This window comes from Xiphias gladius, chromosome 6 (assembly GCF_016859285.1).
Source record: "Xiphias gladius isolate SHS-SW01 ecotype Sanya breed wild chromosome 6, ASM1685928v1, whole genome shotgun sequence".
Taxonomy (NCBI): Eukaryota; Metazoa; Chordata; class Actinopteri; order Istiophoriformes; family Xiphiidae; genus Xiphias; species Xiphias gladius.
Window position 1 is genome coordinate 10,730,413 of NC_053405.1, and position 22,816 is coordinate 10,753,228.

The window sequence follows — 22,816 nt, forward strand, 5'->3', positions numbered from 1 at the left end:
CAGGGTGATGCAAGATCAGGTCTGTTTGGGGAAATATTCCATGAATGAACTTTCATTTTATTTGTTTTATAGACAATTGAAGTCCGTGAACTATAGAAAGGGTTCACGTGGTGGGGTGTGTGTTGCTCAGCACCCTGAGCAATGAGGCCGGGGTATTTTTAGGTTGTTCTTGAGCTGCCATTTTGTTTTCCTCTTTACTGGCATTTTACCTAATGACCTCTGAGAGGAAGCTAGTTTTGTTTGTGGCAAGTTTCATTAAACACATTTCCTGTTTTTGCTGAAAGTGTCCCAGAGACATTTTTCAGCGCAGTGACCCTGAGACAAATGCTGCCGACTGAACACAGAACTCTGAAACGAGTTTAAAAACAGATGCACATACAGCACAGTTTACATTGTTATGTTTTTAAGTGCATAGTTTGTGAATAATTCATTTTTCTTTGTCACTGCATGTGTGTGTGTGTGTGTGTGTGTGTGTGTGTGTGTGTGTGTGTGTGTGTGTGTGTGTGTGTGTCTGTGTGTTTGCATGATTTATTGTTGTTGGTCTCTGAGCAGAGGGAGGGTTTTCATGGATAGATAGGTCTGCCTGTCGTTACCGATGTCTCAATGAGGGGTGGACTCATGCCACGCTGATGACAAACACACTGCCATCTGTGTCGAGTCATAAACACATACATTAACAAGTGCTCATGTCCGTTCCTGTCCTCGTACCGTTAAGCTCTTCCAGCTCTCCGTTCTGCTGCTGGGTCACTGGTTGTCTCAGCCTCCCATAGCACATCGCAGCACGACCACACACAACTACACACATGCCATACCTTCACTGCCATCACCTGCAGCAAGAACCACACAGTGCAGTTAAAGAAGCGGGAAACTGAGAAGAATAATCCAATTATTCCTTGATAAACTGTCCTTGGTACAGAGATAGACTTTACTGTATATTGCAAGTTGGTAGTAGTTTTTGTTAACTGACATATACATTTTAGAAACATGACGTTTGACCTTTTTAAAAAACACAAAAATAACTACTGCCATTTGAAACTGTACTGGAGAATATACTGCTTGACTAAGACAAAACGTTCAAAGCTGAAATCTCCCTGAACATCTTTACATGGAGCATTTCCGAGGTAAAGTGCAACTCTAGTGATAGTGGATTTATCTTGAAGAGTTTTCGTTATTTTACTGTGATTGTGGTTGTTGGTCACTTACGGTAGTTAATTATTTTAGTACAGCTTTGAGGTACAGTAGCTCAAAACTATCTGTACAGTATTTTTCATGGTAGCAGCCCCTACCTTGTTCCGAAAAATCTTAAATCCTACTATGAAAAGAAGATATTTTATATAAACGTTAACACATTTTTATATCAAAGACTATCAAAAGTTTGGTTGTGCTTTGTCTGGGAGTAGGTGGCAGGTTAGTTTCCCATCAAACCTGCCAACTAAGAGGATGATAAAAGTATGCAGTGGTTATGTCAAACATTTATTAATGCTGTAGGCTTAACAGTTACCTTAAATGATAAAGAGATTGCCAAGGTTCCTGATAGCAAAGAGGAAAAGTTTGCTTCACAGCTGCAAGCAGACTCTGCTGTGTTAAGTACTGTCCCCTGTAATCTTGTCCGAACAGGCCCTAAGTGACAGGCTGCAGCAGGCACCTGACCACTGCCTCAACCTTGATGTTTTTCTTGCAGTAAGCAACTTGAGGTTACCTGGTTGCACTGAAAGGATGTTGTGGTGTGTGAAGGTTTAACAATTTTATCTGGCAACCTTCCCAAATCTGTTGAACACTTAGAGACAGACTTATCGGTTGATGTTGGATTTTTGCTTAAGGGTAAGGGGTATTGGGGGAATTTGTAAATGTTACTTTGTCATGATTTGGCAAGTTGTCAGAGTGACTTCCCCAGAAAAATGACTCATGCTCCTGTGAACACGGGACAGAAACATGTAAAACATCCAGATCATTTGAAGACTGAAGCTCCTGCACTGGTCCCTGCTTATCATCAAGTGCACTTCCAGTAAGAGACGTGTTTTTTGATCCAGTACAGACACGGCTGAGCACAAGCACAGTGGGAGAGCTAAGGGCGGTGGGGTGAGTGGGGGTCAACAATAACACAACAAACCCCCAAAATAAAACCGTTGAGCCTGGAATAGTTCCCCAGCCCCGCCAGCCTGGCTGCACATAACACATATAATGCACATAACACGTGAATGTGACATGTGTTTGTTGTTTTTCGTGTATACACTCTCTTATACACACACACACACACACACGCACACACACACACACAGACAGACAGACAGACAGACAGACAGACACACACACACACACACACACACACACACACACACACACACACACACACACACACACACATACACACACACACTCACACACAGACACTCGCACGCAAACTGCACCCTGCCACAGCCACCCGTCCAAATGCATATTGATTGTTCCACCAGAGAGTTGCTGTAGGTACATTGGTGTCATGTTGCCAAATTAGGTGTTGTGTTTTACCAGCTGTGGAAAAACTGTCATATATAAAATATATAGAAAAAAAATATTTAAAAAAATATAAAACTGTTGAGAGAGGTTCAGGGTTGAGTCTGTTTTGTTCTTCTAGTTAAGATGAGATGTGGAAGATATTTATTTGGGGTTTTAATGACCGGAAAAGGATTGGTCTGTTGGCCAGAGGTTTACTTTAAAGCAACTGAAACATTTCAGCTTTCACAACATCCCTTTCTGATCTTTGCTTCACCACCTTTTGAGTGTTGGAGTTTTAAAAGTACATAAGAAAATAGTAGTTGTCATGATACTGACTCTTTACAATCCTTAGAGTTTCTTTTGTAAACTCTGCCAAGTGCCTTGCCCTGTTGCCTTGCCTTGTGTTTGTAGTTGTGTGTGTCTGTATGCCTGAGTTTTTGTCTCTCCTGTGTGTAAAGTTAGTGTCGAGGCGTAGAGAGCCCTCTGCTGGGCAGTCAGCTTGCCTTCAGCAGACCTTACATATTTGCTAAATATCAACATGTTCTGATTTACTGAGGGAATGTGAATCTGGGTATGGAAAGTATGCTTGGTCGACTTGGACAAATAAAGAGCCAAAGCCAAAAAAACGGACACTGCCCTCTGAAATAACACTTCTGGTCAACTGTAACTCCCAGTTGTGTGTTTTGTGGGAGGCGCAGGGAAAGCAGCACGACTTCCGTCCTGCGAGAGGAAATAAATTTGTGTTTGAACCTAACAGCAACCACCATGGCTGACTGAGGCCAAGATGTAATAGTTCCTCTTGTAGCCACTACACGCTGGCACGGAGAGACTTTAAGGCCATATTAACACCGTGCCACTAAGACACGTATCAGCATGAGCACTGCCTGTGAAAGTGTCGCAAATCAGACTGGGAAAAGTCAGACTCAGCGTGACTGTTTCTGAATACAGATTTTCAGTACGACCAAACACTACAACGCCTCTCTGATAAGCTCAAGGCGCGTTAACCATCGAAACCGTGCACAGCGGCGACCAACTGAAACAAAAACCTGCATGGTAGGAAGTCACTGCTTTATTCACTCAGCTCAATGTGTCACCTCACAGGGTTCTCCACCAGATGGGGCAAGACCATCTCTGCTCTGCTGTGGCTAATTCAGTGAAGCAAATAGAACATGCAAAGTCAGTGGTAGAGAAACTATATCGGTTGTTTTTAAGTGAGGAACTACTTAACTGTGTAGCATTATTAAAAAAAGGGTAGTATCACTGTTTTCAACCCAGACTGTGCTGAAATGTTGTTTCCTATTGTTTTATAATTTGTGTGGCACAATTTCGTACAAATTCCCTGTTGCCTCATTGGACTGTTTATGCTCAGTGAGAAGCTGCAACAGAAAGTTTATAAACGCTGAAGGTGTCTGTGATTTTGTTTAATGCAGGAGCCTAAGGCGCAGAGAAAAAAAAACAGATTAAGAAATAGTGAACGTATCTATTAAATGAAGTAACAAAAAAAAGGAAAATTTCCTGCCTGTTTTCTGACTGATATCTGATATTTTACTTTGATACTTTATACCAGTATAAAGTTGGTACAGACTCATACAAACACTTGCATGTGCACTTTCTCACACTTCCAAATCCAGTCACACACACACACACACACACACACACACACACACACACACACACACACACACACACACACACACACTTGACCCTCCTCCCTTTGCAGCTTATTCTCATTAGCAGAGGTAATGCTGTCGTAGGAGCCAGCAGCCAGCTGGGACGATGAAGGCATTTGGCTGGTGGATTTGGTTACACAGCGGCCTCGCAAACACCTCATTCTCAGCAAACCTCCACTCCGGCATCTGTTTCGAGGTCCAACGTGTTTCACAAACATGTTGCACAAGGAGGGAGGAGGGCATAGGCGGGAGCAGTAAGGGTTTTACCATAGTTTAACTACGATGACAAAACTCAAACACACACATATCTAAATGTGACATCCAGAAATCACAGCACGACAAACCCAACATTTGTCTCTTCGTATCAAAAATAGCCACAAGGAAAGAGTGGTGACAAAGGCGGGAGTACAAAGGTATGTGTGTGTGTGTTTTGATGCAGGAGTGAATTATTGTATTGAGGGGTTTCAGTACAATTTTAGTCCTGATTCTGGGATTTTAAACTTTAATCAACCCTCGTTTGTACAAAAATTGCACACAGGAAAAATGAAGACTGAGCAATTTTCATGAGACTGTTTGTGACCTTATCATGGTGAAAGGCTCTGGCCGCGTTGCCAAGGCACTAACTCCTGTAAGGGTCTCCCGCGGCAAAGTCGTCCCACACGAGAACCGAATCCAGGACTTTTGTGATTCAGTGTCACTGGGAAGTATCCACTTTATAGAGAATAGCGAAACACGAGGCGCATGTGCCCAGCCAGAAGAACACAACGGAGGGTCGCAACCTTGTGCACCCATTAATTCAACGGACAGGTGCAAGCGTTCAGCTTATTGCCAAACAGGTGGCGGCAGGTGACAGCAGTGGCCCTGGTGGTCTGGAGGGTTTGCTCACACTGCTCAGCCTCCCAGGCAAACCTTTTTGCCAAGGTGCTGGAAAAAAAGGCTCTGGCCAACTGAATCTGATTTTCTGTCGGAGCCCGGCCGACTCTGTCCTGGTTGTGAGACACAGCACGAGCTCTTTACCCTCACAGATATACAAGAAGGGAATTGGAGTCTAACTGTGTTGCAGTGTGGCAAGTGACGGCATGCACAGGGGTAGCTTGCAGCTGACTGTGAGGGGGTTCAGGCGAGGGGTCAGCACCTCCAAGTATCAGGCCACAAAACTGTGTATTGACTCCTTTGGGTTGGTAGCAAGTCGCTTCCCCCCAGTCGAGATGTTCAAGTGTTTCAGGGTCTTGTTTATGAACGAGGGTGATGCGACAGATTGGTGCAGCGAGACAGGGGTCAGCGTGAATGAGTACGGCCACACAGAATAGAGAGTAGTTCAGGATAATAGTTTAAATAGGTTGTGGGGTGTAACGGAGGCCTGATTCCATTTGAGATGGAAAGTGAGCTTCTTTTGTCTCCGCAGATGCAAAGGAATCTTTGCCTGATGGCCCTGAATTCGGTCTGGGCACTCAGCCTCATCCAGTGTGGAAATTAAGTAATAGGAGCCCGCAGCTGGTACTAACTGATGTCGCCCAGCTGGTATAGAAATCAGCCAGTAGCAGATCACAGTTGCAGTAGCATGCATTTCCCGTCAAATTGAGGCAAGTCTGTGCACGGGGCGAAGGGCAAAGGCCTAAATTTGGTGAAATTTAATCAAAACCTTGTGTTTGAATTGAATGAAAATGAAAATTTGACTGTATTAGGCAGTGTGTAGACAAGAGCTTTTGATAAAAGTCACATAAAAAATAAACCCCTTTAATTAGGGCAAAACAGGACTTAGAGCTGGAGCTAGGGTGGAGACAGAGTTCAGGCAGCAGCTCTCGGAGGCACCTGGTCAACTGCAGACGGTTGAGAGAACAGCTGCAGATCAGGCTGAAACATCTGACTCTCACGTGACCACTTCTGCTTGATCCTTAGCCAGCTCCATTTTTTAAAATGTCTGGCGTTTTAAAGCCCCCCGCACTCCACCTCCACTTCCATGTGCCTGCTGACACGTCCAACTCGGCTGCCTGCCTTGTGTCTCAGAAGACAAATATTTGTCTGTGATGTCGACAGCGGTGAGCCGGTCAGTTGGTGAGATCATTGGGTCCAGTAAGTCCATGGCGAGACTGACTGTTGCTCCACCGCTGGAGTTACTGCGGTTGGGAGCTCAGGCTGGGAATTATGCAGTTGCACCTGATGCTACAGGTGAAAACTGTACTGTTGATTCCGCGGTTCTAAACAAAATTCTCTGCCACAGCTTCTGTGGATTTCAGTGGATGAATGAATAATATAAAGTATAGATATATCCATACAGATTTAACATCTATGGAGTCAGAGGAAAATGAAAAGGTCGTCGAGGGGAACATCTTTTTGTAGTAAAAGAACACAGCAAAAGACGTAAATAAGAAAATAAAGCACATTCAATTGTGAACAAGGATTCGATTGTGATGATTTGCATTCTTTAATATTCTGGCAAAAAAAACATTTTTTATTTTGAGTCTGTTAAGCCTGTGTGTGTTTTCCTGAGCATGTGAACAGTTAAAAATACTGACAGGAGGGCGCACTGCCTCAGAGAGCTTCCCTGTTCGAGGTGCTGCTGTCCCTCTTACGCTCTTGCACATACACTGTATACCACACTTTTTCCACATACTGTACTGGGCATACGCAAAACCGCACACAAACACTTACATTCATTCAGACATATACACACATACACACACGTGATGCATCTACTACAACCACAGACCCCCCCCAACACCCACACGTCTCACACACACTCGCATGCTGTACACACACTCGTGTAGTTCATGGCTTTTTTTTTTTTTAAAGCCTCAGAAGTCCATGTGCTGGAGGGAGGAGACAGACAGACAGAGCCACAGAGAGACAGAGGGAGGGAGGGAGGAGTGTATCTCGAAGGGGAGACGGGGACTTCAGCCCTGAACTCCTCAATGTGGATTTGAAACGAGCCGCCTCGCGCTTCTCCTCACGTTCAGCTCTCCAAACCGCGTGAAAACAGCAGCGCGACGCCGAGGAAACGAGTCTCTAAAACCCACAGTGCTTTGATTCCCCCCCGTTCCCCTCTGCACTCGCTCCTCGTTGCGGACTGGAGGCATGCCGCTGAAACACACCCAGGAGGGCTCTCCTCCGTCCGCCCGCGCGTCTGTGGAAACCTGGAGCGGCGTGAAGGGAGAGGAGAGAGCGCAGAAGAGCCGCGGAGCAGAGGAGCGCCCGGAGGAGGAGGAGGAGGAAGAAGATTAGTGAAGAACAAATCAGGAGAGAGAGAAAAAAAACAACCAGAATCATGAGTTTACCGACTAACTGTGTGTATCCGGCCCCCTCGGTCCAGGATCGCTACTTCAAAGTGCGGAACGGGAATATCTGCGGGTCGCCGTGCGCCGTCAACCGGCCCATCGACATCGTGCAGAAACGCAGGCGGTAGGCCAGATGTGGTTTCAATCCAGATGTTGTTGTTGCACAACTCGAAACACACTGCTGTCTAGTCTTTTTTTAAACAAAGTTTCACCCTTCTCCCTCTGACAAACATGATACAAAAAATATATCATAAGTCATAAAAATAACTTCAGCACATGTTCACAACATCATGAAATCCTACAGTGTGAAATTTAGAACGATATTATACATTTTTACATATTTATAAAGGGCAAAAGAAGCATTAATGTCTTTTTATATCTTTGCTACTATAATTTATCTTCACATTTTGTCGGATTTTTACATTATTCGTTTCAAATTCACGAATTACACTTTTTCAGTTCTTACTACCTTTAAAGTGTTCATGGTATCGTATCCACCTCCTCCGCAATATCTGTAGCACTCAACGCTGAGCTCGTTATCACCGTATTCTTGGTTTATCATTAGCATGTTATGTTTGTGATTACAGCATTTCTTTTTTTCATTTTTTCTTAGTTTTTTCTTAGTTTTTTCCAGTTTTACTGCAGGGGTTTGTATTGTGTCAGGGCTGCTCAGTACTTACACTGATCCTTGCTGAATTAACCATTTAATCATGGATCTATTATTCAAAAGAAATGTACAACACTGTAACATTTGTCTAGTGGTTGGAGAACATTTTGTAATTATCAATATTTTTAGCTCCTAAACATTTCTGTAATATTCCCAATATGAATCATAGGGTTTCAGTGTTGCTTGGTGTGTCGCATTTTCTATCTCCGTCTCATCATTTATATCGAACTCACAGTACAGTGAGTCTGTGCTACTCAGAGTTAAAGTGACCTCACTGTACTTAATGGTATTTGATAATATTTTCATTTAGTCTCCTATAATATCAGGATAATATATCTACAGTCACCATTTGCCTGTGATACTCAGTAGTGGGTTTAATGCGGCTTATTTGATATTTCTACCTTATGGTGGTAATATTTCATCACATACTTTTGTCACAAGCATGCAGAAATAATTTGAGCTACTAAATCTGAGTGGTTTTTGCTGACTTTCATCCAGACTGATTTACAGTCGTGAGATCAGGGAGAACTTTACGCACAGCCAGGTGTAAGAAGGTCAAGAGTCAGAGTCAGGTAACAGACTGAACCATATCTCTGCTCTTCACTCCTCAGAGCTGAATCATTTTAATCCCGGATGTCCAGCTTACATCCACAGTCAGCGCCATCTATCCGCCAGGTTCCTCAGAAGAGGAGAAATAATGACGTCAGACAGTGGAGCTGAGCTCATACTGGCTTAATGACTGAATTTGGTTGTAAATGCTGTTTTATTACTGCAAGGGTGAGTCAGACAAACTGATGTGGTTTTAGAGAAAGATCTGCATCAGTATCTTCTGAATCGGACTGTGTGTTTGTGTGTGTGTGTGTGTGTGTGTGTATTTTATTGTGCTTATATAACATAAATTACTGCATAATTTGTAGAAAAATACATTTAAATATTTATTCGCCTACTATTGTTGAGAATACACACACAATTTATTTTCTTTTTTCCTCTGATGCCAACATCTAATGGTGAATCTTGGAGTGAAGTTTAATGAGTACATACAGTCAGAAGGCTGAGGGTCACGGGTAAAGGTAGATTGTTTGTATGATAACAGAAATTAAATTAATGTAAAATTAAAGTTGTAGATGTTGAAATATTGTTCTTTTTAGATGGGAAAAAAGCTACTCTTTTTAACAAATGACATGATCAAAATTTAATAATGAACAAGGGTAATAAATGTAATTTTAATGCTGTTTTATCATTAAAAAATACAATTCTGGTAAAAAAAATGGTAGCCCATATACATTACATATCACTCTTGGTTATTTTTGGGGGGTTTTTTTTGCATATGATGGCAGAGTGGAACTAATATAGTTTACCCACTCATGCATTACAACGCACACAACATGCACGCGCATTTCATTCTTAGCAGATGAACATACCTGAAAGTGGCTGCTGCCTTAAGGGGTCACAGAGGGCTAAGAATGACTAATTTTGCAGGAGGCCTTTCAGAAAGTCATGACGACATCAGCTTCGTTGGGTGGGGAGGGGGGATCAAAGTGTCTTTATAACGTCAACCCACCAATAAAAAGCCTTCAAAGGGAGATTGCTAATGAATGCCGAGTCGGACGTATTTATAGGACTGATGGATCAACCACATGTGTGTAATAACACGGTAAAAAAAAAAAAGCAGCGGAGAGAAGTAGAGTGCACACTGTAATCGTCCAAATCCCTATAACCCCGAACCCTGTGTAGTTTCCTTTAACTCCTAGATGGAAACACACCGCTTCCATCGTCATCGATTTCCCTCAGAAAGTCAGAGGTTTTACAGTTAGTTTTGGCAAAGAGGCATTCATCTGCTTTTAGGTTTGGGATGAGGCAGGAGCGTTCGTACTGTGTCCCCCATACTCTGTACCTGTCCTGTCACATCACGTCCTGTCATTGAGGTTTGGGCAGTGAGAAGATGTATATCATGAGACGACGTAAATTATAATATATATATAATAAATTATATTTTGATTTTAAGAAATCAAGTGATTTATTAAAAATATAAAACAAAAAAATTGAAACTGTAATGAAAATAATTTTAATTTTTGCCTGATAAATAAATAAACATAAATAAACATAATTTACTAAGGTATTTAATTTGCTGGATTCACCGAAAAACAGATTTCCTGTTAGGTTACCTATTTCAGTATTGCAATTTAAAATTAAAATGATAGATACCGTACAGTGATAGAGAATTTTACATACTTGTCTGGTCCATCGTTGCTTTTTTCCTGAGCAGACCTGTATCCTCCGTGGTGATGATGAGGACCGATGTCAGACTCTGACTTACTCCTCACATTTCATGTCCCGGGAGGGATCACTGATGTCAACTAGACACTGACTCACACTGTGAGAAAGGGAGCTAACAGCTGGTCACTCTTGTGGTAATAATAACAATGGTAGTGTTTCTTCTTTTATTTATTCAGCAGCCATCAGAGTTGATGGAGATCAAAGCAACACAACAGCTCCATAATGAGTGATGGAGTGATGACTTAGACGTCTAAACAGCGTCCGATAAACAATCGCATTTTAAAGAAAACGGTTTGTTATTTCCATGTGAAGGGCAAGATCTGTTTATTACCACTTTTTTAATACTCTTAATTTAGTTCGTGTGGGTTTATCTTTACCTACGTCCCCTGCTACGATAAGGTTTGGACTCCATTAATAGACACTTTTCAGTATCATGTGTAGATAAATATAATACCATAAGTCGTATCTCTGATTTTTCTTGAAGGTGATGGCAGACAGGATTTAGTTACCAAGGTCAGAGGCGTTTTGCTCTCAGCGTGTCGGTGAAATATCTCGTGTATGTGCCGCCCTGTGCTCTTCGCTGCTTCGCATGTCACAGTTCATTGTATTTCCACAAAACTTCACTGAGTCTTGCCAGTTTGTGTTTTAGTAAATATCCGCTGATTGTTTGAATAGATGTCTCTTTTTTTTTTCTCCCATGTAAACCACAGTTTGATTTTTAAAGTGCAGTTTCCAGCTGCGTTCTGGCAAATTGTGGTTACTCATGTAGTTATAAAAAGTCAGCCAGTTAGTATTTTTAAGGTTGATGGGTTGGTTTTCTGATTTCTTCTTATTGGAGATGTTGATGATATAATATATTCAGATTTGAAATGTTTGTATTCAGTGCCTCAAATTAATCTTTTCTCTTGTCACTTTTTTTTTTTCCTGTTGGTGTATCATTGAAGATTTGAGTCATTCTGATTCCAAAGTTCTGAAGATTCAGTCTCTCCTCCAGACGTTTATTGTGTTTTTGTCCAAATGGAAAAGTATCCGAAACAGAATTTGATACACAGTTTTCCCCTGGCTTAACTTGAAGCTACATCTACTGTATAGGGGAAGAAAGGTTGGGAAGAGCTTTGCTAACGCTGACCGTGTGTTGGAGGTCTGAGTTTTTGCCACAGTGAAATAAGTGCTTGCAGCTTTTTATTCAGTTTACTTATGTAAAACTGATCCACTGACAAATCTGCAGCAAAATTGTCCAACTTTTAAACCGAATCAAAACTTAACTAACCTAAACAGAGCTTTTTTTCCACAGCTGCTTCATAATAAAAGCCTATTAATGCTTCTGCACTGAAAGACTTTTACTGCGATGCAAACATGGTAGTGTTAAAATAAATGTTTTCAGCTGGAGCTGACAACTGCGGTCAGTTACTCTAGCTCTTTAGCAGCTCTTTCTTTGCGTGCCGCGTTGTGCTCATTGTTTGAGACTTAAAGGGAAACTTTCGTCGGGACACTAACATTCTCACATCCTGAAACCACAAAAACTCCAAATCACACTTATGAAATTAGATTAGGGCTAGCAGTTCATTAAAACAGAACAGCTTTCCACAACTGTTTGAAAATGACTCACGACAGCTATAAACAAATGAAACTCTTGGATACATTTCTGGTTTTAAATGAAAAATTAATTGATCAAAACATGATGAAGTGACTAAACTAAATAAGAAAAGACATTTTTCCGTAGCTCTGCTCAGACGGAAACCTCCATCATATCAGACCTGGGTGGCAGTGACCGGCTGGCCTCTGATATTTAATTGAAGTCCATCATCTGAACAGCGTCTCCGTTTAAGTCATGTAGTTTTCACGCAGGCATCACCTGACTTTTTCGTGCTGCCTGCATGCAGCCAGTACCTCCCGACAGCTTGAAATCAGATCTGACCTTTTGCGGTGTCACGGCAGGTTGGCCAGCCCCCCCGTGCCTAAGCCCATGTCAACACAGTGCGGCATGACGCACAGCTCACTCTACATGAGGTCAAAGGTCACTGCAAGCTGCCAGGGGTGGGGGGGCTGCAGATTTTTCTTTAGCTACTGTAGGTGCCCCGTGTACATTACATCTGTTGAATTACTTATCCTTATGTAGCAATGTGTATCTGTATGGTCCCTGTTAAATGAAGCGATTAGAGCTGCAACAATTTGGTCGATTAATTGATTAGTTGAACAGCAGAAAATAACCAGCATCTGTTTTGATAACTGATTAACCCTTTTAGTCATTTTTTAAGCAAATATGCCAACATTTGATGGTTCCAGCTTCTCAGTGTGAGGATTCGATGCTTTTCTTTGTCATATTCCATACTAAACGGAATATCTTATGGTTTTGGGCCGTCGGTCAGGCAAAATAAAATATCTGAAGACATCACCTTTTTCACCATTTTCCGTTATTTTATAGAGAAAACGAGTATTTAATTAAGTGAAAAAAGAATCGATAAAAAAAATTATTGTTAGTTGCATTCAAAAATGAAATAAATAATCTTCTTCATAACCCCTGTCTCTGTTGAAAGATGGCCCCTGGTGTCAGACTAAACGTCCTCCTTGATCTTTCCTCGGTGACTTTGACCCTTTGCAGGCGACGCTGTGACTGGTCTTTTCTTCTGTTCTCAGACAGCTGATGTTGTTTGCAGTGCTCATTCAGTGTCTTGTCCTGAGTCCTAGTCTTGTCACAGATGTAGGTTTCCCCACAGCTGTTGCTGTGTCTTAGATCAGTCCAGTTTTCCTTCTCCTGTCACCACCCGTTCTGAATGCCTTGCAATCGCAGGGTCTGTATAATAGATTATATGCAGCTGACATATCCAGCTGTCCTGATCCAGCAGGTCAGCATCATTAAATGATTCACAACAGATGCATTTTTCAGGAATCTGGACTTTTTTGACCCCTGGTGAGGACTGACAGAAAATATTGACGTGACAGTGGCAGTTCATTGGACTCGATCCCAAATCGTTGCCAATTCACAGTTAACGCCTCAACCCACTGAACCGCAGGACGCCTCTGCTCCCGAGTCTCTGGAGTCACTTTGCTCTGTTCCTACAACAAACATGTCTCAACAGAAATCCCACTGCATCCGCAAGCTCAGCCAGCTGGTTTCCTGCTCGTATCTTTTTAGCGTGTTTCATAGCATCCCTTGCGTTCTAGTCTCTTATTTGGTGGAAAAACAGAACTGCAGCGAGCAGAGTTTTGGGCTGGGAATAATTGCAGGCCTGCGAGCTGGTCGATCGGCATTGCAGTGACAGCCATGAAACCACAACTGACGTCAGCAGACAAGTGTGACTGTGCTTATGTGACTGTGTGTGTACTTGTGTTGAATATCACTGCCAGAATAGTGGACTGAGTGTTATCCTGACATGTCTGTGACTCCAGGAATGGTGATCAACCCTACTCAACAAAGAAGCTCTGTTCTAGCGCTTTCTTGCAGGATGAGACAATAGCCTGATTGATGGACTTTTGTGTAATCCAAACAAATGAAGAAACAAGGTATCCACATGCAGCCTGCTCCTGCACAGTTTGTCATAGGTGAACTTGATCACCTACATAGACCTCAAGGCTCCGCCTACACAGCGGGAGGCCAGGTAAGGAAATGCTGGGGGCTGGAGAGGACTTCCAACAACTTGGATTTTTTTTTTTTTTTTTTTTTTTTTTTGAGATTGCAGCGACATGTCAAGATGGTGTGTCTGTGCATGAATGCTTTAAAGGTAATTTTATGCAGAAACATGAATGACAAAAAAAAGAAAAATAGGAAATATTGACTCAAAAAAAAAAGTATCTGCAAGTATCATGGCTGTGAACACTTAGGACACTTGATACTATCTTGTGTTGTCCATTTATAAGACTCGTGTCGGTTTATTTAGGCTAAAGAAATATGTATGCAAAAACAATTAATATAGATATATAATGTAGGAATGCATTGATCCAGCTTTTTCTCTTCCACTATCAATTCTGATTTGTCAGCTCAGGGTCTCTGCAGAGTATCACAGAGAACTGATCCAATACCAGTGCTCTTTTTTTCCCAAATGTACAAATGTATCTGTACACCTCACTGCGTGGAACTCATCAGGATCATTTTTATCTAAAGTAACTTGAGGACAGGGGTTTCTGTGGCGCTAAAAGCTAAGACGGCGGTCCACAGTGACTTACTGAATTTAGCTCACAACAGGAACACTGGATTTTATAATGACATTGAGAAAGAAACTTCATTTGATATGGATCGCTCACATCGTGGCCGATATCCAGTCTGCTTAGTAAGGTCGGTATCAGGGCCGATACCATTCCAGTGTATCATACATAGTGTGTCCTTAGTAAAATGAACATACAAAATACATTTTGCCTTAATTATTTGTATTTTTGTGTCCAATGCCTTTTATTCTATTCAGTGATAATCTAACTCCTTACTATTGTTAATGATAAGTGGGGTTTCAAGGGCTTTGCATGAAGTAAGCGCCTGAAAACAGTTAAGACAAAAAAGGCAGAGAAAGGCTCAAAGAAAACACTCTTCCCCCATTGTCTCCATCTTGTCATGTCCTGCTGATCAGCGATGTGATTGGCTGTTCCTGGGTTGCCCTCGGCCTAATTGGAGAAGGAAGTGGCACACACTTGCCTCACCACCGGACTCAATCTCTGTATACTGAATGGCGCCAATTAGTGCAAAATTAGAGGAACATTCAGCATGGCCTGTTGCTGGGCAAAGACAGACTGTGTGTGTGCGTGTGTGTGTGTGTGTGTGTGTGTGTGTGTGTGTGTGTGTGTGTGTGTGTGTGTGTGTGTGTGTGTGTGTGTGTTTGCGTGTGTGTGTGTGTGTCCTGAACCTGCCTTTCCAGTTGTGCACCAGTGTGATGTAAGGTTGTTTGATTTTCAGGTCGATGCTGGAGCCAAATCTAGAGCTCTACTGCTGGGGCAGTAATCACACATTGCCTGAGCGAGTGTTTGTGTGTGTGTGTGTGTGTGTGTGTGTGTGGTTCTGGTGGTTCTGGCCCAGTGTGTTACCCCTCTAACCAGTTTCTAATGATGTTAATGCTGATCAGCCACTGTATGGATTTCTCTCTGGCTGGATGGACAGAGCTAATCACTGCACATAGACTCCACAATCAATACCCGTCCGGAGGAGTGAATCAACCTTTGAGGCGCCTTGGGCTCCAAAAATTTTCTTCTGTTTTTTTTTTTTTTTTTTTTAATAAAAGCTCCCATAAATTAACCCAAAAACTGTGACAACAAATATAAATAATGATGAAACTAGCGCTGTGTACTGTTAATCACTTTCTTTCTTTCATTTATAGACTCAACGATAGCTTGATAAATTGAAAAAATCATTGTCAGATTGATTATAAGATTGATTGATAATAAAAATCATAGTTGTACTACTATTGTTGTGATAGACGATATTAGTCCTCATTTCCAAATGTTATAGTTCATGGATAAGATGAAATTTTAAGATGCAAGGTATAGTAGACACACCAAAATTAGGTAGGTAGTCTCAGATAGAACCTGATGTGGATCAAGGCCTCTAACTTTTAGCCCCCCATCATTTTTTTTTCTCACTTTCTTTCTTCCCTCCTCCCTCCTGATAGCAATCAAAGCAGAGATCTGCTGTTTTCCAAGGCAAAAGTCCCTCCTCTGCCTGTAGGTCAAAGGTCACACAGAAGAATAATAAACACAGCAGCTGGCTTGACTGGGTCCAACCTTCTCCTCCCCTTGGCTATATTTAGAGAGACATGAGCTGCTCTGAGATCAGATGTTGATGTTGGACACAGAGGGTTTGCTCTGTTTGGACAGCGATCCACGGTGGCTGATCAGGTGGATGGAAAGAGCAACTGGCTCTTCATGGAGGCGTGGCTTTCAGTTTCAGTCCCGTAGGGTTATATACAACAGTGGAAATAGTTTTCTGAGAGGAAATCTGAAGATGATGCCGTGTAAGTGATTCTTGTCCGTATTTTGACCAAATGCAAACAGTGTGTAAAGTAATATTTCATGATCTTTTTGTACATTCAGAAATGTCTTGTCGAATGCTATGAAACTGCAGTAACTTAAGTAGTGCTGGGTGATACGTCACCTTGCCCGACCGAGATATGAGCTTAAATGTACCACTCTCCCTGTCTCAACAGTGAAAGCATGATAATTCAAAAGCATTTGATGTCCCCTGCAAAACTGAATGATTCTTCGGGGTGCTCTGTGAAGGAAATGTCACAACGTCCAGAGAGAAAAAAACCGGCAGCACACCAAAGGCTCCTGATCTATTTAACAGAAAAAGTTAAAGTTTTAGTTTTATGTCATGCAAGTGAAAACTACGTAAAATTACCTAAGTGTTTCTACGTTGTGTCAGGACAGAGACTAGACACTTCTTTCTTTGTTTTCCTTTTCCACTTTCCTTTTTCTTTGATGCAATCTGGTAAAACGAGCAGCTTTCATCTTTAAGTAGCCTTGGTGTACATTGACCATGTGAAATTTGATCTGTTTCTGTTATAGACTGTCACTGATATTATCTACAGAATGGGATGTCTTGCTTTGTGTAACAGTTTCTCTGAATATTATTTCCTGTACTGTTGCGTATAGCTCATCATCCGGGCTGAACTAAGCTCGCCTATCTTCTTTGTTTATCCAGCGAAGCTTTTCTGAACTCGAACGCTTTTTGTCCAGCCAATCAGCTGCCCACAGAGCGCCGTGAAGCAGCTCGTTGCCTTGTCCAAAGCTTTCTGTAGCTGTTTACAAATGTGGCAATTTGAAAATTTCTGATGTTAGTACTGTGAGGTCAGAAATAGTAACGATCAAAAGCCGACTTAAAGTTGGGTGTGAAACTTGACCACATGTGACCTGTCACCAATTAAAACGGTATTTGTGTAGAGACCAGACATGTTTGAACTGATCAATCAACTCTAAATTTTCCAGTATGGCTGCCAGTTAGAGCAGCAGTTCATCATCGGAGATGTGGCTGTGTGACACGACAAAAATCTATTTTTCCTTTACTTGGGAGAGTAGTGCACTATGATTTTAAAAAGATCATTAAAAAACATACATTTCGTCAGCACCAGGCAATTTTATACATTTCTATGCAAATTTTTGGGCACTCCTGGGCAAAAATACATGTTCTGTTGATTTTTGAAGTGACAAGAAGTAAATACAACCCTTGCAGCAAAAAGGCTTTAAAAGCATTCAAGACCCTTTCTTCAAGTGGTAATGCAATGTTACTTTTTATTTCATGAACTTAAAAAAAAAAAAGTTTTAATAGTTTTAAAATTACAAAAAGTAATCGTGATATGCGCAAAAGTTTGGGCAGCCTACTAAGTCAGTACCAACTGTTTAGCATTGGGGTGGAAATAGTCTGCTTTGGGGTTTTGGCACGGGAAACACTGCACGGATAGAGGGAAGAATGGCTTCCACTAAATATCAGTAAATTCTAGATGCGAATGTCCAGCAGTCAGTCAAGAAAGTGAAACTGAAAAGAGGCTGTTCTCTATGACAGAACGATAATCCAAAGCAGACCTCAAAATCCACCATGGACCACTTCAAGAAACTCAAGCTCAAGCTTTTGGGAGAGCCCCCACAGTCCCGTGATCCGAACATCATTGAAAATCTGTGGGGAGATCGCCCTGCGTGTGTGAGACAGCCTAAAAATACCACGGAGCTTGAAGTAATCTGGGTGAAAACTCCTAAATCAAGAATAAAAAGAAAGAATAGACTCTTCGGTGGCTACAAAAAGCATTTGGAAGCTGGCATATCTGCCAAAGGGGAGTTACTAAGTACTGACTTAGTACACAATTACTGTCTAATTTTAAGACAAGTGGAAGGTCACTTCTCCTTAATAGAGAACAGATTGTGAATAGTTCTCAAACAGACAGCTTGGACAGTGGGTCTTATGAACAGTGCAGAATTTTTAGTTTGAACAGAGAGCGAGTCTGCCCTCTCTTGCCTCGATATTCAGAGATCTGGTTCTGCATAAATACATTTCCTGTTCTTCTCCCAGCCTGCTGCCCAACCTCTCCTCCCCTTGTATCCTGGCATGAGGACATAAACACACAAATATTTTGGTCTTTCTATAATTGTTAGGACACTCGTTGACATAATGCCGTTCCCTAACCCTAACCTGATTCTACTCTTGACGCTACGACCAATTCTTAACCCTCAAACAGCCCTTTGGAGTTGTGAAGAATGGTCAAGATGTATAAAATTGTCACACACACACACACACACACAAAGAGTGTACAAACCACACACACAATGACAGTGAAAGGAAAGATCTGTTTGGCAATGTGAAAGGGGGGGAAGCCGGTTGCAGCTTTCAGATCAAATGTACAATAAGGTTGAGGTGTAAAGTAAACAAACCTTCTTTACTTGCTGAACTCTCTCTCTCTCTCTCTCTCTCTCTCTCTCTCTCTCTCTCTCTCTCTCCCTCTCTCACACACACACACACACACACACTCTCACACACACACACACACACACACACTCTCACACACACACACACACACACACACACACACACACACACACACACACGCGCACACACACACACACACACACACGCACTACATAATGATATTGCCTCCAAAACATTCCTCTGCAGTTGCCTTATGTTTTTATTTTCATTTAAGATCATGTAAAATCATTAATAAATTTAAGATATTTACTCTTGCTTTCCTTCAATGGGTAACATACACACACTCACACACACGCTCACACACACACAAACACAAACACACACACATATATATACACAAACCACACACACAAACACATTCATAATGTGCTCCCTGGCTTGTTTTCCTCCTCTCCTCCTCACCTCTCGCCTCCTTCCTGGTGTGATGTTTGAGGCCCTTCGGCCAATTCCCACGCTACGAGGAAAGAAAACAGGAGGGAGTATTCGTGTATATGTGTGTAGGTTGACTTTTGACCCTGGGCCTGTGTCATCCTCCATTAAATAACATCTGGCCTTGATGGTTGTTTTCTGTATCATTCTCACATACATAACAAAAGGTTCCTTAGGTCCCTCGGCCCTGGTTCCCATGCGCACATGCACCAACAACAACTGGAACTGGTCGTACTTGGCATTTCCCAGCCTAAGATCTTAACTTTTTGTGCAGTTAGAAGCTTACCCTAAGAAAGGGCTTTATAGCGATGATGTAAAGTCCACTTTAGATGAAAAATGTGGCTATCTCATCTAAACGAAGAAGGCTCGCCGCATGGCCTAACATCAGAGTGAATATAACTCAAATACTCTGTGACATTGGCCCCGTAACATTACTGCCGCGAAATTTTTAGATTAACATAGTGCCCATAGCTGAAGAAGTTCATTGTACTGTGTCTGTTAATCCCTTAAGTAACATTTTATGTGAAGTGAAGAGACTGAAAAAAAAGATTCACCTCAGCAGTAATTGTTGTACAGTCGCTTTTTTGTCTGACCAACACTTCAAAACCCAAAGACATTCAGTTTACTGTCACGTAAGATAAAGAAATGCAGCAATTCCTCACAACTGAGAAGCTAGACGTAGGTAATGTTTGGCCTTTTTTCTTGAAAAAATATCCAAACATAGGTAATATATCAAAATAGTTGGCGATTCCTTTGCTGTCAGTTGACTGATTGAGTAACCGGCCAGTTGTCTCTAAACTGTGACACCAGTTAAATGTCATCACCCAGCTTCCAGCAGAGACAAATGCACAAACACTTACCCTGAGTAATGATGAAATGGAAACTTTTCTGGTCACCAATTTTAAACTGCAGTTTACTTTATTTGGTTTCGAGAAAAAGCATTCCTCCTCCTCAGTATATGGTGATGAGTTGCAAACTAAACATCCTGGGAACAAAAGCAGAGGTTAGGATGTGGGTGTTAGGTGGATGTGTGTGAGAAAAGTTTAGTAAAACAGAGTTAAAGAGAGAAAAGGGAGCTGTCATTTACGTCAGAGAAATCGAGAACAATGCTGGAGGCAGGAGACAGACCAAGGTCAACTTGTTATGTATGCTGCAACTGAACAAGATGTCGAGCCTGCCTGTCAGTTTAAAGGGAGAATGCCCAGTTTACCCGGCTGCAGAAGCAGTGGTGTAACAAGTATTGCCTGTTTAGAGGTGGTACTAAGAGTACAATCTGTAGTAGTAACAGAAAAAACAATTTAGTATAGTATAGTACGGTTATAGAAGTAGTTGTAAAAGTCTGGTCTTCTGGCACTTTTATAGTCTCATGATGGTCTAAATGTCACAATAGGATTTTTCAGCCTGACAAAGTAAAACCGTGAAAACTTCTCTTTTTGGGCAGGAAAATGTTCAGACATACTACAGAGTATTCTATAACGACTGGAGCTTCAATCTGGAAATATTAGTACTGGCTTTAAAAATTCCAGACTGGTCTTGCCTCACCCATAGTAGATTTTATAGGCTACTTCCTGAGGGGATATAAATTTGAACCACACAATTTTGTATTTATTAACTTCATCCTTTCCTCTGACATTTTTTTATACCCTTCATATTTCTTTTACAGCATATATTCTTGTTCCTCCCTGCAGCAGAAACCTAATAAGCCCCGAAGGAGCCATATTGCTCACTTCCATCCACTGTAAATGGAGTATTACTGTATTTTACCAGTAAAGTTTTTCAAATCTGCTACTTTATAAAATTAATTTGCAGCTTATTTTACACATTCATTGCACCGGCTGGTTCACAGCCGCACTAAACTAGAAACAAAAAGGAAAAACAACAAATCAGTAATGATAAGAGGAGGAGCCAATCAAACACGAACGACCTGTTTTAAATTAGGTCTTTGTTTTGGAAAGTCATGGAAAAGTCATGGAATTTTAGAGCAAGGAAGGTCAATATTCTGATGTTATGAGGCCGTGTCTTTACTACACAAGGACATCTCTGGAAATTAGTTGGGGTTTAGATGTATTATCTTAAGTACCCTACAAAGTTGACCTTTTTTTTTTTTTTTAAACAAATAATTTTCTGCTCTATTGGCACAGAACGGACACATTCAGTGACAGGTGTCGCAGTATCATATGCTGCTCAGTAGTGGGAGCTGTCTCCCTGTCAGAAGCCTGTTGGTTTCTGCTACTTTTGAATGGGAATGAGTGCCATTGACCACCAGCAAGCTCCAGTGAACTGTAGCTGCCGAAAAGCTCAATGGTGATTAGGAGTCTGTGGAATGTAAAATGTTATGACTCTGTTGAAAAAAAAATAGCAAATAATCACAATAAGACCACAGAAGCACCTAATGCAGTTCATGTAATTGTTTTACCTACTTTTCTCATGGCCATTAGTGACGTCACTACACTACGTCATCTGCTGTGCAGCCATCTTCACATGAATTCACTGTTTTGGCCGTAAACAAAGGTGCAAATCCGATATATTGAGGTGCTTAAATATCAGTCTCATTCAGTCTGTGTTGTCCAGCTATGATGTGAATGGAGACAGATGGGTGAAAGTTAATAATATTTGAAAAACTAAGTTCAATAGACAGTAATACTTCAGTAGTTTTTTTTTTTTTTCATTTTAAGCCAGTAATGGATCCCTGTGAACCAGTGAATGAATGTGGTAGGTCAAAAAAAAGGTCACAAGTCTGGGTTTCAGTGGAAAGATTAAGTGTCTCGTGATTGTCTTATTTCTGTTTTGCACTATTTTACCAATGGTGAGAAGAAAATCTGAGCGAAACAGAGAGAAGTGAGGTTATATTTTGCCAGTGAGGACATAAAAACTACTGATATGGCAGATTCATAACAATGTAAGCTGACTGACAAATTCTTGGTGTGTTTGTCTTTTCAGTATTAGGTTGTTCAGCATCTAACAGAGAATCTGAGAGTTTAAATTCACAACAGACCACGTTTACTGCGCCCACTTTTTGATACGTAATCCCATGATTTGCTCTAACGATGCAACACAGTACCAGCAGAGACCACCTGGCCTTCTTAAATCTTGGCAGCGGCCATGTAGAAATGTCAAAGAGTCCTTGAGCAACATGCTTGAACACCGTACCTGCTCACCCAGAGATTCGACTGAATAAAAGATAAAAATAAAAATATGGTATGTCTACGAGGAGCACTCGTATCAGCCAATCAAAATTATTTTTTAAAAATCCTCCATATTCATGAGGAGGGGAAAAATTCTCTGCACCGCACTTCGGGGCGGGGGGGGGTTAGTTTCCTAGTTCCCCTCTTTCCTGGCAGGCAGATCTATTTATAGCTTCTGACGTCACTGGTCTCCTCTGATGGAGCCTCGTCAGGGCCGACTACACTGGGGGGTGTTGGGTGAGGTGTGGTGGGTGGGGGGTGTCATCACTGAGGTAAGCCCTGCTGCAGCCCTGCCTCTCTCTGCCCTGTCACACCAATCAGGTCCAAGATGCGGAACCACATCACCGTGCTGGATACAGCCTTCCCTGATCAGCTCCCCTCCTGCCTCCGGTCCTCCACCGCATCTCTCTCTGTCTCTCTCCCAGCTTCTGTGAATTGGGTCT

At 41.8% G+C, this 22,816-nt stretch overlaps 1 protein-coding gene across 8 annotated transcripts in view; it reads left to right on the plus strand.

The window, feature by feature from the left end:
* Positions 1-22,816, plus strand: part of LOC120791056 (cAMP-specific 3',5'-cyclic phosphodiesterase 4D-like) — a 94,907-nt gene that overhangs the window by 48,468 nt on the left and 23,623 nt on the right. For 2 of the 8 annotated variants that reach the window (XM_040129190.1, XM_040129191.1), the window contains exon 1: positions 7,001-7,544. The exons of the other annotated variants lie outside the window; for them this stretch is intronic. In XM_040129190.1, the coding sequence (XP_039985124.1) occupies positions 7,411-7,544 (134 nt within the window). In that variant the 5' untranslated portion in view covers positions 7,001-7,410. Of the gene's footprint in view, positions 1-7,000; positions 7,545-22,816 lie in introns of those variants that run through there. 8 annotated transcript variants of the gene reach the window in all.